Here is a 20,609-nt window from a genome sequence, read left to right as displayed (position 1 = left end):
AAGAAAGAATAAAAATGGAAGAGATGCGCAGCAGATACAGCGAATGGAAATCGTAGCGTCATGAAACAGAAAAAGCTGACGGCAGCGTGCAACGGGGATGATAAATTAACTCGATGTAAATGTAGGCTCTCGAGGTAAGTTGTTTATACGAAGCCTTCCGTCACATCGGCAAAAAGAGCTCGGATAATCTTGCATTCATGGCGCAGCTGAAGAACCCATTTTTCTTGCCTTTTTTTCTCGGTACGAATCATTCCTAGTACTAGCTAGTATTTGCAACACCATCTGGCACCTTTTGCCGTGCCAAATAATTAAGGGCAGAGCGTTAGTGCTCGCTTTTGAAATTGATGGAGAGGTAGCTACTAGCTAGGAGCCTAGGATAATATCTCGGCTTGATTGTGAGCCGTTTGGAAGTAAACCTACAGACAATTACAAAACACAGTAGTCTCTTAGCAGAGCCAAGGCTTATCCTGTTATCCAATTTGTTCTGTGTCCCCCTCTTCACGTCAGAGAGAAGTGGACGTGGGAGGAACGTGTTTTTTTGTGCTCGTACTCTTCCCCTTCTTCCTCCCCATTGGAGGTCGTTTGTGGTCACATGGGGGCCTCCACCCTGGTAAGGGCTTTTTGAGTGCTTTCTTTTTGCCTTCATGGGGCCCATCCACAGTGACTTCTTTTACAAAACAAATGTCTACTTTTCTGGTTAATTTAATTTCTTTTTTTTGGGTTAATAACCATGCTAATAATTAATGCTTTTATTTATATTATTATTGGCCTAGGGATCATTTAGGTTTTACCAGCAGATGCACATGCTTTCATGTTCCAATGATTCTACTTAAGTGGCGTCAAGTACTGAGGCATTATTGTTAACCACGATGAATATCTTTGCACATGCCAGTGAATATTGCTTGTATTTTGCTCCTCTTTTTTTTTAAATATTGGTGACGGTGTTTGTTTTTGTGATTTAACTGTATTTTTAAATAAATTTATTTATTTTTGTAATTACAAAACACTATTTTAATGTTGAGATTTACTCGGGGCGAACCCTTGTTGGCAGGTTTTCTTGGAATGAGAGGGGAAAATAAATAATGGAAAGAGGTAGATGAACATGTTAGAAGGTTCGGTTAATGCTGATTAAATAACAATAATCACCAAGTTAATTAACGAAGATGATGACCAATCAATCACTAATAAATATGATCATTGTAATGTTTTTTTTTTATTATTATTAAAACAAGTAAACCAGAGCAGTACAAGGAGGAGGAGGAGGAGGAGGAGGAGGAGGAGGAGGATGGGTAGAGGAGTCATTGTAGCATTATTTTAGAGCTTGTCGGGTGTCATTCAAGTAGTGAATATCGGCTATTAAAAGGAGGAAAAAGTTGTGAAAATGTGAAAATTCTCCCCGTGAGAATATGTGACGTGGATTACATTACTAATTGCATTTAAGGAGAAAAGGGGAGGGAGCGCGCCAAAAAAGAATCAACTTGGTGGTTGCTGAGCTGGTGACAGATAAATGGAGAGGTTAATCCACATGGTAGACAGACAGGAGATGTGAGTGTACATTCACATCACATGCCTACCCATGTGAAGTAAACCTTTTGTCTACTTGTAACTTTTTCATATGGGCCAGTAAATTAAAGTTAGCCATCTCTATCCCATTTCTTAATATCCGTGTTCGGTTCACAATCATTTTCATAAATAAAAACATTTAAATACTTATAAATTATTAACCAGTTTCGAGAGTATTTATTATCTATTAATTAATAAAAAATAAAATAGTTAATATATATTTGAAGTATAAATATGTATATTAAATATTATACATACATAGTTAATATATATTTGAAGTATAAATATGTATATTAAATATTATACATACATATATGTATGTATGTATTTTATGCTAATATTAAGATATAAATATATCATATTGTATTAAAAAAATCTTAATGTTTTACAAATATATTTATATAATATAAATATATATTTTGAGTTAGGTTTGATAATATTCATACCTTATTTATTATCCATCAAATTTAAAAAATACTTATATATAAATTTGATCAGTATTCATTAAATTCGGATAAAATCATCCTATATATTTTTTTTTTTTATGTAGACAAATGTTAGTGTATTACTGTTTTTTTCCCATCTCACTAATTGAAGTGAAAAACTTCTCAATTCTTTTTCTTTTTTAATCAAGATTTTTTCCTCTTGTTCCGTCTTATAAGAGAAATTGTGTGGACTAGGTGAGTGGTTGAATTTTGCTACCTTTCAGTGAGGATAGAATCTGATGGAATTAAGCAACAAAAACTAGGCTACATGTACATGCCCTTCGCTTTCCTATTAAGTAATATTAAGTAATTAACTAGTTTAAATATGAATAATTAATTACCATATTAATCTTCCCTTCATATTCAAACATAAGAACAGCAGCATCTCCAAACATTTTGCACCACATATATATATATACAAACATCATTTATTGATATATTCCCCTGCTTAATTAAGACAACATCGATCGATCAGATCTCTTGCTTAATTAAGAGCATGACGACGTTAAATACGCAACTTGTTACATGTCGCCCCTCTCGACTTTCATTAAATTCTAAATCACAAGCTCCACTTTGTACCATGTGGTTCTTTTTTTTTTTGTTTTTTTTTCCTAACAATTACAAGATGCGGTAGCCTGCTACGGTACCTTTTATATATATATATATATATATATATATATAAAGAGTGGATTTTAGGCTGTAAATAATAGCCGAGGGGGGGCAAATTAACATAGTGGCAGGCATCTATCCAGCTAGGGAAGTTCTACAAGGCATCTAAATCTTATTATCTATCTATCAATCTATACCATCCGAGCTAGAGAAGTTCTTGCCAGCGAAGCAATTGCAAGAAAACAAAACCAGCAAGTATAAAGTCTATCTTGTGAGATAAGCGAAAAAACTCATAAAACAATACGCACCCACCATGAAAAAAAATACAAATATACTATAATTACTTTGTACAAATTCAGCTACCGCTAATTATTAATTCGAGAGGCCATTTCTATAATCTATCTTATAATTGTAAACTTAGTGTTAGTTGTTGTTGCGGTACCTGAAACCGTATTTAAACACGTTTTAAAAGTATATTTAACTGAAAAATTATTGAGTTGATATTTTTTTAATATAAAATTATCTTGAAAGATTTTATTTTCTTGAGTTTGCATGTGGGAAGGAAAAGAATATAATATATAATTACAATTCTCACTTTTTGGAACACCATTTGATGAAAGAATAGAATTCCTGCTTTTGGGAGAGCCAAGTATACGAAGAATAATAATATAGTGTTATATATAATTAATTAATTGAAGGCGAAAAGGCAAATGTGAAAAGCAAAAACAAATTTTAAAGGATTGTGTAGTACTCCTCTCATTGTCATTTATCATGAAGATCTCTAGAATATAAATTATCAAATAAAACGGTGCCATTTTTTCTTTTCGATGCATGCCTTACCTACCTATCATATTCACCCCGTTTCCCCCTACTTCTTTTCTTATTAACTCATAGCCCCCTGTGTTTCCTTTACTATTACAACTACCGTTTATCGATTACTACATCCCTATCACTTGATTTGTGCACACGTAATGATATTGGAGTACTTTCTTTGTAAGAGATTATTATCTCAGATTTTTTATTTTTTTTTGCATTTAATGACCAATTGATTAATTGGACCCACCTCTTGCATTATGTCTTGGGCATCGCTTGTTTCTTTTGACTCAATAATTGAGTTGCTGAGTTAGATATGTAGAAGAAGAAGAAGAAGAAATCTCTCTTGTGTCTCCCCCAATTTTCTTGGTGATTAATCCTACCCTGTTTACTAGCTTTAATTATATAACACACAGAAGTTCTCCTGGGTTTGACTCTGAAGAACTTCTTCCCTCGAAATCACTAATACTGACAAGAAAAAAGCCCATGAGAGTCTGAGACCAAGGCTCTGAAGATCATTTGTGGCTGCTAATTCAATAATAAACAATCCCTCTTCCATTCGTTTTGATTCGAATACATGTTAGATAGAGATCCTAGGGATTTAATCTAAAATGCGGTTTTAAAACGAGAAAAAATAAGCACAGAGTGTGATCTTACTGCAGATTCATAACAGCAACATGGCTGCAAGATACCATGCTGAGACCAGAATTAGGCAATTAAACCACAGATCACCAGAGAGGCTAAAGGTCCCAAAATTAACCAAGCCAGTTGTTTTCCGAATCATGGGTGATTTTGTATGATCACAGTCATTAAAATCCTTGCCTCCCAATTAATACGGTTGGTTGCAAACCTAACTGAAGTGTCCACCATTTACTTCCATTCATAAATGGCCTGGCCTCATAATATGACCTCCATCGACTAGTTTAATTCAACAGTGGATCCCACTTCATAACGTCCCTTTTTCTTAAGATAAGTTTAGGGGCAACATTTTCTTTTAACAATTATGAAAACTAAAATTTGTCAAACTACACTCGTCATTATCACAATTAACAGTAGGTCCCTTGCACCACAGGCAGTGCACTGTATCACGCACAGTCTCGGCCAACAAAAGTTGAACATGAATTTTTAAACCCAGGGCGTTTCTGGCATAACAGCAAAAATCCCACCATCCGGTATAGAAAATCCTGAATTACAGAGACAAACTCAGATCACAAATCAGGTGATCGAATTAAAAATTTGAAAAATTAACTAGCCCTTCAATGATTAAAGGTCAATGGGATCCATTTTGAGGCCAATCCTAGCAATTTCACGTCAAATCTTTGCCACCAGGCACGGATCACCGAAACACCCTCCAAAAAGCAAAGCTGATATTTTTCTCAGTACACCCATAAAACAACAACAAAGGTATAATAGAGAAATAAATAATAAATACCCACGTAGCTGTGATTCACTAATTACAGAAAGAATGAGGGATAAAAAGGAAAAAAAAGCTGACCTACATGTGCCGGCTTTTAACTAAATTTAGCTCGACAGAGAAGAACCCGCTAATCATCACCGCCGTTCGTCTCCATGGGCAGCTGTTGATGAATTCCAGTAATAATATTTATTATCTCTTCCTGTAGCACTATAATGTATATCTTTCTGTGCCATCTTCGTTATTGCTGCTAGAGAACCAAGTTACACCTTCTAGCCAACTAACCCTACCACCCCACAATGGCTTAAAAAACAAAAAAAAAAAGAAAAAAGAAAAAAAGAAAACCTCAAAGATTCCAGTCCATAGCTAAAAAGCAAGAAAATAAAATTAATTACTAGTATTAAAAATAAAAAAAAAGAAACAACTTCTTGACATTGACAAGCAGATCCCACAGAAATAATTAATAAATTCACCATACCATACAAACCATCTACCATAAAACCCTTAAGAGAATTCACCTTCTCTTTTGCCTTGATGATATTTTTTTTTCTTCTATTTTTTTAGCCCGTATATTTTTTCAAGGAGCTGTAATATTGAGAGTTAGAAAGGAAAGAAAGCGAGTCCTATGCTAGGGGACTCAAGTAGTGTGCTAGCAACCACAACAACAACCCTTGCTGCTAGTGGTGGTGGAGGAGTAGGTAACAGGGAAGCTCCTCCGTTAACCGGTGGCCATCATGAAGGCAGAAACATTGATGTTGGAGGTGAAGATGATAAAGGAGTTATTGAAGGTCACCGGGGTATCGGAGGTAACCGGTGGCCAAGACAAGAGACTATGGCACTCTTAAAAATACGGTCCGATATGGATGTTGCGTTTCGTGATGCTAGTGTTAAAGGCCCTTTATGGGAGGATGTTTCCAGGTGATCATTAGAATAATTACAATTTTATTTTTTTATTTTTAATTTTTTGTGATGAGGGGAACTATACACGGTGGCTCTTTTTTTTTTTTTTGCCTTTGGAGTTCATTGATAGAGGTCTGTGCGAGTTCAATTTTCTTTTTTTGTGTTCTTTTTTCCTTTTTTGGTTAGTTTTCTTTTAGTAGTTCTTTGCAGTTTAAATCTTGAAGACTGTATTTGTGATTTTTTTTTTGCTTCGTTTTAGTGCACACTGCAATAACAATTAAGTGTTTCAGAATTTAAATTTCTGACACTTGTAAATTCGATCGATTTATGCTGTTGTTTTGCTGTTTTAATTTTCATGTTTATTTTATGTGTGAATATTCTTCAAGATCTTTTGTTTTTAATTACTGAATTCAAGATGGGATAAAACAAGAATTGGAGTTATATATGCCTTTGTTTCAACTGTTGTTATATATCAGGAAGCTAGCAGAGCTTGGTTATAATCGAAGTGCCAAGAAGTGCAAAGAGAAATTCGAGAACGTGTACAAGTACCACAAGAGAACCAAAGATGGCCGAAGTGGTAAACAAGAAGGCAAGACTTACAGGTTTTTTGATCAATTAGAAGCTTTCCAAAGTCACCCCCCTTCACTATCATCGCCGCTGCCGCCACAACCAACCAAGCCTCATATTCCACCAGCCAACACAATAGCAATGCCTGTGGTTAATCCCTCTCCTAATGTTGTTGGGACTTCTCGCAATACTGTTCCATCAACAGCAGCTGCCACCCTTGCTACAAACACGTCTCAAGGCATTGTCACTTCAGCTATAAATCTTGCAGTTCCTCCATTTCCTTCAACAGACCCTACAATCTGCCCCCCGTCACAAGCAACAAACCCTACAAATCATCCTCGAACTAATATTCCATCTTCTTTTCCAAACTTTTCCTCAGATCTCAACTCCAATTCCACTTCTTCATCAACATCCTCGGACGTGGAACTGCAAGGGCGTCGTAAGAGGAAAAGGAAATGGAAGGACTTTTTTGAAAGGCTAATGACGGAAGTGATCCAGAAGCAAGAGGAGACGCAGAATAAGTTCTTGGAAGCAATTGCGAAACGCGAAAATGAAAGAATGGTCAGAGAAGAATCCTGGAGAATGCAAGAAATGGCCAGAATCAATAGAGAGCGCGAGATCTCAGCCCAGGAAAGATCCATAGCTGCAACTAAAGATGCTGCAGTAATGGCATTTTTGCAAAAATTATCTGAACAACAAAATCCGGGTCAAGTACAAAATAATCCGCCCCCAACACAGCCGCCGCCACCAGCGCTCCCTCCGATATCACAGCAAACACCAACACCTACGCCACCGCCGCCACTGCCAGTGGCACAAGTGCCACCACCACAACCGGTGGCTAATCTGGACATAATGAAATCAGATAATGGGGATCAGAATTTTATGTCAGCAAGCTCTTCAAGATGGCCTAAAGTAGAAGTTGAAGCTTTAATCGGGCTAAGGACTAATCTTGATTGCAAGTACCAAGAAAATGGACCCAAAGGGCCACTATGGGAGGAGATCTCAGCTGGGATGAGAAAGCTTGGTTACAATCGCAATGCAAAACGATGCAAAGAGAAGTGGGAGAATATCAATAAGTACTTCAAGAAAGTGAAAGAGAGTAGCAAGAAAAGGCCTGAGGACTCGAAAACATGTCCGTACTTTCACCAACTTGATGCTTTATACAAGGAGAAAAACAAGATTGATGGTCCGTCCAATAGTACTAATCATATGAAACCTCAAAATTCAGTGCCTTTGATGGTACTCGCTGAGCAACAATGGCCTCCCGCTCAACAAGAACATAGACCTGATTCAATGATGGGGGATTTAGAAAGTGATGATAATCAAAATCAGGAGGACGGAGATGACAAGTTTATGGATGATGAAGATGAAGATGAAGCTAGTGGCTATGAAATTGTAGCAAACAAACAAACATCAATGAACACAGCCGGGTGAGAGTTTTAAGTCCACAGAAGCAAATTAACTCTTTGAGTATTCAGAGGAATACTGGCAAGAGCGTCGGATTCTGGCGTCCTTGAATCGGAATGGCGGGCTCTGAAGTCTGAATTAATTTGTAACCAAGGACACATGGTGAGTTGAGGGGCGGGGAGGGTTGTAGAATATAGTCGTGGGATCATATGTTTAATTATTTTTATAATTTATTAATTTTTTTGAAAAATTAATAAGGCTAGGGAGTGGGAAAGAAGAAGAGAGATAGGTTCAGCTTCCAAAGAATAAATAAAAGAGACCAGTACTGTTGTAGCTTTGTTCATGTTCATGGTAGTGTAAATGTCAGAAATGGTAACAGGAGTTTGCTTTATTTTCAGGTTTTTCACCAAGATATGTGTGCTATTTGATCATCGAGAAGGGCAAAAAAAAAAAACTTCATAAAAAGATATATAGGACTTTTTATTGATAGAAATATTTGGATATGAAGAAATCATTACACCTTCGTGCGTGTAAATTAATTGATATTGTAATATATAATCCTCCAAAACCAATGAAGGGAAATAAATTCCCTATTTAATCACGTCTGTTAAATAAAAAAAACATCCTCTACTGCTCAGCAAATGCTTATCGGCAGATTGAAGTAAGGGGAAAGGGCATGGACAAAAGAACAGTCGACTGTTATTTCTATCTGAGCTATGATGTATGGATAAGCAGCAACCTAAAAATGGAGGAGAAGAAAACTAAGCCCCTGGCTCCGACTGGGGACCCTTCCCACAACATGCCAACATCACCCGCTGTCATGCTGCTCGTGGACCTTCGACAGGGTCCACTGAGAGGAATCTTCTAAGTTGTTAATCTAAGGAACTAACGTAATGCACAGTTCTTAATTTCTCTGAACTTGTTCGGTTCCCGTTATATCATTGAAGTCAGTGCCGATAAAACGATCAGGAATGATTGTTTATTGTTCACTTTGTAGCTGCAAAATGAAAAAAAATAAAAAATTCTAGCTGTTCAAATATAGAGAGAAGCCATGTATAAACCTTGAATGGTGTTTAATTTACCGAATACCTAGGTTTGAAAAGTATGAACATTAATTATTATGATAACAAGCTTGCAATACATATATCCCTCCTCAATCCGGTAAAATCTGAACCCTACATGTCCCCGACTTTGGATTAACTACAAATATAATCACCCAATATTAATAAATTAAAACAAAATATAAAATAGAGAAAATATGTCAAATACGACATAATGATTTAGTACTAAAAACGCCGTCCATTGCTAAAATTAATCGATATTAGGCAATTACCAATCATATGTCGATCACATTTTTTTCTTAAATAAAAAATATTAGCATATTATAACATCTGTAAATAAAATGATTAATATATTTTACTTGAAACAAGCATCCCCAACCTTTTATTTTTACTATATAATTAACCATTCTCTAATTTCAGAATCCATTATATATATATATATATATATATATATATATATATATATATGTGTGTGTGTGTGTGTGTGTGTGTGTGTGTGTGATTTTTTTTAATGTTATCGAAAACTCAAATGTTTCAATCCTTCTTTTCCTCTTTTATTTTGTTCTACACAATCATTTTCCTTCAAATTACCGTCAACGGATTAGCCCATTGTAAATTTGTAGCAGCTTTTAATTCGCCATGCTTTTTTCTTCTTTATCCAAGGAAATAAGTTATGACAATTTTATTTTTTTGAGAAGCGGAATAAGCCTGTAAAAGGCAAACAAGAAACCACAAGGGTCTGTAAGCCAAAAAGAGCAAGAAACTACAAGAACCATGCACACAAGGCCCTGGATAGACAAGAGAAAAAATAGTCAAAGAACCTGCCCCTACCGTAGCAATCTCTGGACCCCAACATCAGTCAACTTCTTTGAGAGTTATACCACTATCTTCCACTTTTTGCAGAAGGGATTTCCATGAGGTGATGTTGGGCAAGTGCCAGTTCCACCAATGAAGTTGAAAGTCTGATGTCTGTTCTTAAGTTTTTCTCAAGTCGTTGCCATTTTCCTACTGACACCTTGTTTCGCAAGACTATCTGGAGATGAGAGACAAGTAAAGTAACCAATGAGCAACAAATAATCACAACCATGGTAATAGTTCACCATATCTACTGACACCTTGTTTCGCAAGATTATGATTAGCTTCTCGCAGAGTGTGAATATAAGTTACAGGACCCAAACATGATGAGAATCGTGAAGCAAAGGTGAAGAGATTTTGGTAAAACCATGGTCTGATAGACTTCTTTGTCATCCAATTGACTACATTAATTTCTAGAATCCGATTCCACCACCACTTCTTTTCCAAACATATCTTCCTTCAATGTTGATAACTCCAAGGCTTTAACAACAGCTAATAATTCTGCTTCATTAGAATCTTTTATTCCAACAGGGATTGAAAAGAGTCTTAACAGCAATCCATTATGATCACGTAGAACACCTCCAATACCTGCAGGACCTGGTTTACCAGGAGAAGACCGATCCACATTCCATTTCAAAACCAAAGGTTATGGAGCTGACCATATAAGTAATGGTCGTGACTTCATAGCGTTCGACCATTTTATAAAACCTTCAGCAGAAATTAGCAAGTCAAGAGCACAATAAGGGAAGTCAGGAAATAAAGCCTTGGCCCATACACATAATCTTGTTAGGATCAACAGAAAAATTATCTCATAATCAGGCTGCAAAATACTATTGAGCTGCAAATTATTTCCTCCTTCTGCAAACATTTAGGACAAACAACCTCTTATACGTCAATAATACCTCGTTTAGAAAGCATTCCTCTAGTATTAAGTCTGTTGAGTATCGCCAACCAGCAAAATACTTCCACCTTTGGAGGAACAAGACCCTTCCACAGACCGTTAAAAGAGATATTGTTATTAATCCGAAGGGATGAATTCAGGAGCCAACATAAAGACTTGACCGAGAACTCCCTAATGGAATTAGATAGAAGCTCAAACATAGAATTAAAAAGATCGATTTCCCTTCCTCTCAAAGGTCTTCTCCACCTAAAGTTCCAAATCCAAGCAAAGCCATCTCAAATGCCCATATTAGCTACTGAATAACCTTTGTCAATTGAGAGGTTGTACAAACGAGGAAACTGACTTGCAAACAATAATTACCAATGATCCATACATCATTCAAGAAGCTGGTATCACAACCATTACCAACCAATATACAACTTTCTTGATCGACAATATTCTTCAGGTTCTCATGATCCCTTGCACATGCATTAACCATTCTACTCCATGTATGTAACTAGCATTTTTAGACCTAATCTTCTTCGCAATTTTTGCCGCTACCGTCACAAGGACAGGAATAGAGAGATAATAGATTGGAAGGTTGTTTAGCACTGACTTAATTAAGCACACTCTACCCCCTGTAGATAAATGCTTTCTTTATTTTCCAAGCAGCCAACTTAGAACTTATTCTACTAATCACAGGAAGTCCACATTGAAGTACGAGAAAAAAAGCCCCAATCGGTAGACCAGGTGTTTAAAAGGAAGTCCTTCCATTCTGCACCTCAATTAGCTGTTTCAGAGACAATATCCTTCTATATTATCCTTCTCTATTCCCACACCAGTAATTGAACTCTAGAAAAAGTTGACTTTCGGCCCTGACATTAGTTCAAATTAAGCACTGCAAAAGTCTTTTAATATATTCTGCAGGGATCATGACCGAAGATATGACAATCAAAGGATATATACAGGCAACCAATTACTCTTTTCCTTTTCTTTTTAACTATGGAGATTTTATCTTGGAACAACGTGAGGGGGTTAAAATAATGCATTATTGCTGCTAATCAATGAAGGGCACCTCTTGTTTCTTCTTGGCATGCATGTAGAGGCAGATGTGCTGTGTGCTACTATTAGCACTATAATCTTAGCGCTGTTTTTTTGTTTGGATAATCAATCTTAGCGCTGTTGTGATCGTTATATTATGAGTGGATGTCCGATAGCAGGGCAATAATTTTGATTCTGAAATAATGGGCACAATATGTGTTTTCTAAAGCAAAGCATTGCTGTTCTTTGGCACTATGATGCATTTCTTTTTGACTTGTAAGCATGCCCTACAATTTTGTCCAGCTAGATGCAAAAAAAAATGCTACAAATGTTGTCCATTAAAGATGTGCCCCCACGTATTGATTGGTCTAGATATATATTTATTGATAGGAGCTGGTTTTCTGTTATACAGTTACAGTTTAAGACAGTAAAAGCTCCTTTTGCCATCACATCGTAGCCATGGTGGACTGCATCAGCTGAACTAATCACCAATATTTAGTCCAAATAAATGAAAAATCTTGTCAGACATTTAGAAGGAAATTCGACCATATATTTTGATTGCGATCACACATCGGAGTTTCACAGCACATAAGAACATGGTGTGACAAGTTTTGCAGAATCTAGCTAGCCAGGATAAAAAATGTTGAAGACGCGTAGAACACACCATGCAGCAATATATGCATGAAGTACTGTTAATTAAGGTTTAGGTGACATTTCATTGCTTTAATACTTGATAGATGCTTTTTTATTTATTGAGAAAACAGTTAATTTTATTTTTTGCATTTTTTTTTATTGATAGATCAATATATCTTCACACATCTAAATCATTAAAAAAAAAAAACATCCAGCATTATTCAATATATTCTCTATTTAAGAACATTTTTAAACATACACACACATATAGATAACAACCCTGAAATATCGATCTGTCTAGCGTAGAAAATATAGATTATAGTGGTCTCATGAGCATGCTATATTGTTAGCGTAAGTCTCAATTCTATTATATTATGGGTGATGACTCTTAAAAGATATTTGAAAATATGATAGTGGTTGTTTTTTTAAATGTATTTTGCTAGAAAATATATCAAATTAATATTTTTTTATTTTTTTAAAATTATTTTTAATATCAGCACATGAAAATAATATGAAAATATAAAAAAATTAATTTGAAGTAAAGAAAAAAAACCCACAACATCAAAAAAAAAAAAAAAAATCTTAATATATAGTAGTGACCCATGATACATCTATACCATTTCGATATATGTATTGCCTAACCGTCACAATAAAATTATCTTCACAGACCAACGGCAATTAGAGAAGTGTTGATTTGGATTAATTTATTATAACTTAGCATGCAAACGGTAGGAGAATTCGATCGGTGTATAGGATTTGGTCATTAATTGTGAAAGGAAAAAACAAACAATGACCCATTGGTGTGATCTTTTAATTTCTTAATTTGTTTGGTTGCTTAGTCTTCGAACTATAGCTAGGTTTTAAACCCTAGCTAGTTGTTCTTCTTTAATTCGCTTTAATTCAAATTAATAAAGGCTGTGATGTGAGATAAATTATTATATAAATTAAATTTATTATGTTATTCATAGATTAGATCAACAAACAGATAAGATTATGAGAAAATACATGTATCATTAGGTATTTTATCTATACATTTTGTATTTATTATTAAACTAATCCATGATAAATTTACTTCCTATATATAATAATTTCTCGTGATGTGGTGCACAGGCCAAAGAAAAATAGAAAATCCACCGGATGTGAGGTTCTTATGAACCCAATTGCCAATAATTAGTCGGAATTCAAGATTGTGGGGTCGGGGGGACATGGCCATTTCCATACACTGTACATGCGTTTTGCGCACAGTAGCCTAGCACAGTTTCCAAATCAATTTATTAGCATACTACATTCTGAATTTCATGGTAAGTTTTATAATTATTATTTTTTAAAGTGTTTTTTATTTAAAAATATATTAAAATAATATATTTTTTAAAATTTATTTTTAATATTAATATATTTATAAAAATATAAATAAATTACTCTCATGTTTGCTGTTGTGACGATCTTAATGGATGCGCAATAATTGAACTAGGTGAAAAGTTTAACTATGTATTAAGTGGATATGTCTAAGGTATTGTTGCATCAAACAATTTATATGTGAAAAAGAATATAAATTATGATTGATTAAGCTTAAATTTCATCATAAAATTCTTTAGATTTTGTTTTATAATGAGTCGGCTCTTTGTAACGATAAAGATCGAAAAGACCTTCAAATTAAATCTAGGAGGTGCTATTTATTTTTTAGTTTTAGTTTTTTATCTATTTAATTTTGAATTTTAACTTTTAATTTTTCTATCTGTTTATGATATATTTTTTCTCTTTTTATGATTGAGTAGGAAGATAGATTTATTTAAACTACAGTAGATAGATACTGACACAAAAAATTTATTTGGAAAAAAAAGTAGAGTTTCTAGGGTTCTTGTTTAGCCCTTTTTGTGAATTCTGTTTTCATATTTCATTTGATTCCTAGTTTGGTTAGACGTTCATGTTGTATTATTCCCCTCTTTTATAATTTCAACAAATAACCATTAATATATATCAAATGTTTTTTTAAAAAAATAATTGCACCAATAATATTGTATATTGGCTTTAAAAAAATCTCATTGTCAATGTTAAAAAAAGAAAAAACTGTTCATAACCATTATTAATATATTAATGAATAAAATTCATTTACATAAAAAAAAAAAAAGAATATCAAGCAATGGAAAAGTGCCGGTTGCCATAATCTTAATTCCAACACTTCTCTTTCCAGTACGATATCCTCTAACCGATGCCATTTACCATTGATTTATGATTCCATCTCCAAACACTTTTTTATATAGCCGTTCTCTGGCAAAGTCATCGGCAGCATGCGAGATTTCACTAGCTGGTGATTGAAGCCTTGAATGCCATCGACTGACATGATCTCCGTCGGCGTTACACAGGTTACATGAAGTGCATATTTCACTTAAGTACTTATCCAAATTCAAGTCTTCTAAAGCCCTATTTATTTGTTTTGCCTTGAGAATACTTAGCCGGCGAACCAAAAGAAGTATACCTTCCATAATTTCTCGTTCGAGTTCTGTCTCGATCTCCCTTGCTAGCTCCTCTCTTATTCTCATCTCTTCTTCCGTAACATTCATGCTGAAATATTCTCTCCTATTTTCTGTTGGACAGCCAGAACTGATGTTGCTACCAGTAATTGAACATTTGCCATTGTCATCGTCCGAGACAAAGGCTAAATTAGACCAAATAAAGGTGCTTTCATTTGAGAAAGCAGATGCTTTGAATTTCGGTGGGTGAGAATTGGGTTTTCTTTTAGGGAAGTTAGAGGATTTCATTCTGATAGTTTTTGTGGGGGTGTTCAAACATGTACTTAGGGCAGACATATATACATATATGTTGCCGGCATCTCTAATGCAAATTTTGCCACGGGGCAAGACTATATACCTGTACTGTGATAACATATAAGACATATATATAAACGAAACTTGCATATTGACTTCCCCGATACATGTCCTTGTCCTAGTTAACACATAAAATTATAGGAGATTAATATATTATACCTAGCTAGCTAGCTGGCCAATGGATTCGACGACTAAAATCGGCTTACATTTCAGACAGGAGTCAGTAAGCTGTATATCGACATTAAAATTAGACTATGTTGTTGTGTAAATGAATTAATATACATGATTAAAAGTATACTTGTATTTGAATAATTTATAATATCTTTAAGGCATTTTATATGTTAAAAAATTAAACAGGTAAATCTTTTTTTTTACATAATTTTTTTAATTAAACTCATTTAACAACTTAATAGTTCGCATTCATATACTTTTAAACAACTTAATATTAGATCTTAATTGACTAAATGGTAGGAGTTCAAATCTATAATCACTCCCATTCTCTCTAATAAAATAAAGTACAAAATAATTTTAAATCTGAAGTGCTTGTGATATTTACAAGATGTGTTAAAAAACAATATCAAAACTATTTCATAAGCTACAACCAACAAATTAAAACTTTTGATTTGAAATGATTTTTTTATATATAATATCATTTTTTTTAATAATTAAACAGTAAAAAATTTGAATCACACCATTCTTATGTTTATTAATTAATTGAATTGATAAAATATAAAGGTAAGGTAATCCATATAAATTTTAAGCTAAAAAATATTTTAATTTTAAACAAATAATACAAAAACGTCCATATTTTTAGATTAAAATTGTTTTTTTTTTTGGAAGAAGAATTAAAATTGTTATTTGACAAAATATACATGTAATCAATCCCACTAAGGATTATCATATTTTTACCATGAACTCTCAAGTTTATACCTGAGAATTACGTACATCCCTATATATTTCGGTCAATCTGACACCAATATTCTATTGGTCGGGTAAAGGTTAAAGGTCCATTTTTTTGTGTGGAAAAGGAGGCTAAAAAGATCCATTTGAAGGTGTAAATAGTGAAACTAGCAAAGCACCAGCAGAGTTGCAACTTCTCAGCACCAAACGATGGTGGGTTCAGTTAGCTAGATTCTCATCCTATCCATGAAGATCGATCGATGTTACTGAGGATAAAGATAGACTTGTGTCTTGTGCCTATGCAATGATAGCTACAGGAGCTTTAAAAATCTAAATACCCTAACATCTAAATTCATATAGATCATGACCACTCAATTTGTGGACCCTCACCTTTAATGGGCAGTGCAATAATCCATCCTCCAAAGAAACTGGGCAAAAAAATCATGATGCGTGCACAGGTAAAATTAAAAGGAAATGGACCATGGTAAATGGGAAATAATTACTACATCCATCTACCGTATAATGTTCAACTTTCTGATCAATGATAAGGTTTGGTTGATCATCAAGAACTATATAATAGATATGATGACTTGGTGGAATTAAAGTCAACACATGGGGATACATACATTAACAATACTATACAAAACTTAATCGATCGAAGAGATAACTTAGATTCCTTCTGGTAGGACCTTACCAGGACCTTCATGTGATGTAGGCATGTTAGGGAGGGCCCTAATTCCCAAAAGATAAGCCGATTAATTGTCCTCTTCTATATTACGGTCTCATGCACTGATTAATTATTAGCCCCTCAACAGCACCAGACGAATGCTTTCTCATTCTCATGTTGTTGGCTAAAGTTTGAAAGTGGTTTTATGAGAATATCATATCCGAAGTCACAGACTCCATTAGTACTGTGTAAATGATTTCTTTCATTTACAACCAATGAAAAGAACGAATTATTTGCTTTGTGCACGAAGCTCTCTATCTACCCAGCTAGCTATGCTGACGAACATCACGTAAAATATTTATTCTTTGCAGCCAGCCCATCTAAAAATGTTAATTATTAACTTGAATAATAAAAAAAAAAAGGAAGAAAAATGTCTTCCCACTATAAAATGGAATCCATGTGTACATATATGGGCAAAAATAAAAAAGTAGGCACCATTCATATGGCGACCAGATAACCTGTATTCTCATCGATCGGTCATGAGCAGCTTCTTCTGCTGCACCTTAATTCAGTTCTGAATGATCTACCAGGTTAATTGACAAGTACTGGTTAAGTCTGATTCATCTCCAGTAAATATTTGAATTTGAGAATTTTACCCCTTTTGTATGAACCATTACAATGAATTACTGATCACCATTGACCAAGGGAGCTGATTTGTTTGCTACTACCTCAAAGCCACCTCCCTCATCCTCTTCATCAGTATCTACATCATCATCATCAACAACAACATCATCATCATCATCATCTTCAATATTGTGATCGATGTTAATATTTCTTTCGTTATCTTCAATGATTGTCTGAGGCTGGGTTGCTTGTTGAAAAGGCCATTGTTGTTCTGGTCGTACCATTAGTGGCTGATCCATTGTGCTAGTTGGCTTGACAGCATAATCTGAGTTGACTGTAATTTCCATTTTATTTTTCTCCTTGTATAGAGCATCGAGCTGGTCGAAGTATGGACATGTTTTTGAATCTTCAGGCCTCTTCTTGTTGCTCTCTTTTACTTTCTTGAAATACTTGTTTATATTCTCCCATTTCTCTTTGCATCTCTTTGCACTCCTATTATATCCAAGCTTTTGCATTCCAGCTGAAATATCCTCCCATAAAGGCCCTTTAGCTCCATTTTCTTGATACTTAACATCAAGATTGGCTCTGAGATTAATAAGAGCTTGAACTTCTACTTTTGGCCATCTAGAAGAGCTTGATACAGTAAAATTATATCCATTATCCCTTTTTGGAACCTCCAATTTTGCAACCGGTGCGAGACTGGTGGGTGGTGGCCTAAGCTGTAATGGCTGTGGCGGAGGTGCTGTTGGAGTTGTTGTTGGTTGTGGGATTTCTTGTGTTTGAACTGAGTTTTGCTGTCCCGATATCTTTTGCAAGAAGGCAACAACTGCAGCATCTTTTGCTGCTGCCGTGGATCGTTCTTGGATTAAAGTTTCATGTTCTCTATTGATTCTTGCCATCTCTTGCATTCTCCATGCCTCTTCGCGTGCCATTCTTTCATGCTCGTATTTCTCAATCGTTTCCAAGAATTTCTCCTGCAAATCCTCTTGCTTCTTGATGACATCCCTCGTTAGCCTCTCAAAAAAGTCCTTCCAGTTGCTCTCTCTCTTTCTCTTCTTATAACTTACTTCCAACTCTTCATCTGATGCTGTTGATGATGGACTAGAACTAGCCAAAAGATGTGTAGTGAGGTTTTGCAAAGAAGATGGGTAAGCATTTTGAGAAGGATTTATGGGATTTGAAGATATTGGCATCGGACTAATTGCACGGTTGTTGGTTGGTGTAGCAATGCTTTGTGACATGATATCCATAGGGTTTGTTCTTGATGGAACAGTAGCATGAGAGACGATAGCGGTGTTGTTATTAGTCCATGGCAATGTGGTAATTGTTGCAGATGCAGTTTGAGCATTTGGTGGTGGCAGCGGCGGCGGCGTCAATGTTGGCGGTTGTGTTGAATGTGGAGGATGATTTTGGAAAGCTTCTAATTCATCAAAAAACTTGTAAGATTTTCCTTCGGATTTACCTGTTCGGCCTTCTTTGGTTCGCTTGTGGTATTTGTACACGTTCTCGAATTTCTCCTTGCATTTCTTGGCACTCCGATGATAACCAAGCTCTGCTAGTTTCCTGATAATTAAGAAGATTTCAAGAACTTCATCTCTGAATTTATCACAGAATTACAAGATCTAAAAATGCGTTGACACATAAAATTAGCATATTATAGATAGAAAAAAAGAAGAAGAAGCAAAACTAAGATGAAGGAAGAAGAAAAAAGCCCAACATATATGAGAGAAATTCTAACAAACCATGACGACAGGGAATCACAGTTACCATGTTGGAATTGACTAGGTCGATTTCCTAGTTTTTGAGAACGGTTGAAAGAACAAAAAACCTATATTAACTAAAGAAACCTTGAACTGTGTATTATTATTAACTGCAAAGAATTTCTTCGTAGAGCATCAGAATTAACATTAGTTTTTCCTCTTCTTGATACTGAATTCCCTCAAAGTGAACCAACCAACATTATCAATCTAAATCCAAATACCAAGAAAAACTGTAAGATGTCATTGTGCGAAGGATCCAAGAGAGTGCACAGAATTTAGCGAAAAGTTACTTCACAGATCTCCATGCACGAACTGATTAAACAACAGTTTTAAACTTATGCTTTAACCAGACACTTTGAAAAAAGAAAGGAGAAACAAGTCATCACCTGGAAACCTCTTCCCATAACGGACCTTTTAGACCTGAGTCACGAAACACTGCATCCATATCGGACCTTATCTTCAGTAAGGCCAAAGTCTCTTGCCTAGGCCACCGGTTTGCACCATAATTCATCCGGTTACCTTCATGATCAGCCCCCATAGTCTTATCTTCTTCAGCTGAATTTGAACCAAAACCACCTCCACCACCACCCTCACCACCTTCAGTGGCGACCCTGGTAGCTGTGGCCGCAACATCACTAGAGGTTGCTTGCACACTTGAATCACCGATCATGGAGTGATCTCCTAGCAATCACAGCTATCTGAAATAAAAGAAAAGTGGGGTGGAAAATATAGGAAAGAAGGTGAATTCTTGTAAGGATTTTATGAAGATATTCTGTGGTTAATTTGTTTATTTTAATTGGGTGGGATCGCTCTGTCAATCTACATTAAAAAAAAGTGAATATTGGGAGTAGTTTTCTTTTTTCTCCTAAAGTATTAAGCCGCAGAATCTTCAGTAATCTTTTCATTTAGCAGGTTAAAAGGAACGCAGTGAAATGGGCTCTCTCTCACACTCTCTCTCTCTCTCTATATATATACACACACACATATATATATATACATGTATAGAGAGAAAAGCATATAAATAAAATTAGAGAATTATTAGAAAAGAAAATTAAATTAGAAATAATACAGAATAGAACAGTATAAATATGAAAGCAAAATATGATCGACACCCTAAGCAAGGGGCAACAGCTAGTTGTAGATGGCGACGATGGGGATAATAAGTTGGCCCATGTAGGTCACATTTGCTTTTTGGTGCAATTTTTGGAATTCAGTGGGCAATTTGGCTATATTGAGTATGAAATGACTAAGATATCCCTGCTTAATCTTGCTCCAATGAGATATAGTGGTGATAGTAATTTTTTAAAATATTTTTTATTTAAAAAAATATTAAAAAAATATTTTTTATGTTTTAAAATTTATTTTAACTATTAGTATATATCAAATAAAACAATTAAAAAATATTAATTTGAAAAGAAAAAATATTAAAATTTTACAAAAAAAAATACATTAAATCATGAAATTAATATAAAAAATTATAGGGTATTTTTTAGCAAATAATTATTTTTTTTAATTTGCGTGTCTTGTACTTGGACGGAAATGCTGAGCATTTGAATTAAGATAAAAGAAATACCATTTGCACTTCAAATTCAACCTCACGGGGAC

At 34.8% G+C, this 20,609-nt stretch overlaps 2 protein-coding genes across 2 annotated transcripts; one reads left to right on the top strand and one right to left on the bottom strand.

The window, feature by feature from the left end:
* The first annotated feature begins 5,362 nt into the window (after positions 1 to 5,362).
* On the top strand, positions 5,363 to 8,149 carry LOC7468780 (trihelix transcription factor DF1). The gene is made up of 2 exons (XM_002302144.4): positions 5,363 to 5,802; positions 6,261 to 8,149. The coding sequence occupies exons 1-2, from the start codon at positions 5,510 to 5,512 to the stop codon at positions 7,783 to 7,785; spliced, it is 1,818 nt and encodes a 605-aa protein (XP_002302180.3). The 5' UTR covers positions 5,363 to 5,509; the 3' UTR covers positions 7,786 to 8,149.
* An 8,850-nt stretch (positions 8,150 to 16,999) lies between these two features.
* LOC7468778 (trihelix transcription factor GT-2) lies at positions 17,000 to 19,950 on the bottom strand. Its single transcript, XM_002300884.4, has 2 exons — positions 19,391 to 19,950; positions 17,000 to 18,807 (listed from the first exon to the last, which is right to left on the bottom strand). The coding sequence occupies exons 1-2, from the start codon at positions 19,672 to 19,674 to the stop codon at positions 17,304 to 17,306; spliced, it is 1,788 nt and encodes a 595-aa protein (XP_002300920.3). The 5' UTR covers positions 19,675 to 19,950; the 3' UTR covers positions 17,000 to 17,303.
* Between the last annotated feature and the right edge of the window lie 659 nt (positions 19,951 to 20,609).

Source organism: Populus trichocarpa, chromosome 2 (assembly GCF_000002775.5).
Source record: "Populus trichocarpa isolate Nisqually-1 chromosome 2, P.trichocarpa_v4.1, whole genome shotgun sequence".
In the NCBI taxonomy this organism is placed as follows: domain Eukaryota; kingdom Viridiplantae; phylum Streptophyta; class Magnoliopsida; order Malpighiales; family Salicaceae; genus Populus; species Populus trichocarpa.
Note: the sequence above shows the minus strand (reverse complement) of the source record. Positions and strands in the feature narration are given on the sequence as shown.

Bases quoted from the DNA above. Each gene is read 5' to 3' on its own strand.
- LOC7468780 (XM_002302144.4), top strand. From the start codon at position 5,510: ATGCTAGGGGACTCAAGTAGTGTGCTAGCAACCACAACAACAACCCTT. The intron at 5,803-6,260 runs GTGATCATTAGA...GTTATATATCAG, and splicing joins TTATGGGAGGATGTTTCCAG to GAAGCTAGCAGAGCTTGGTT.
- LOC7468778 (XM_002300884.4), bottom strand. From the start codon at position 19,674: ATGATCGGTGATTCAAGTGTGCAAGCAACCTCTAGTGATGTTGCGGCC. The intron at 18,808-19,390 runs GTGATGACTTGT...CTTAATTATCAG, and splicing joins TTATGGGAAGAGGTTTCCAG to GAAACTAGCAGAGCTTGGTT.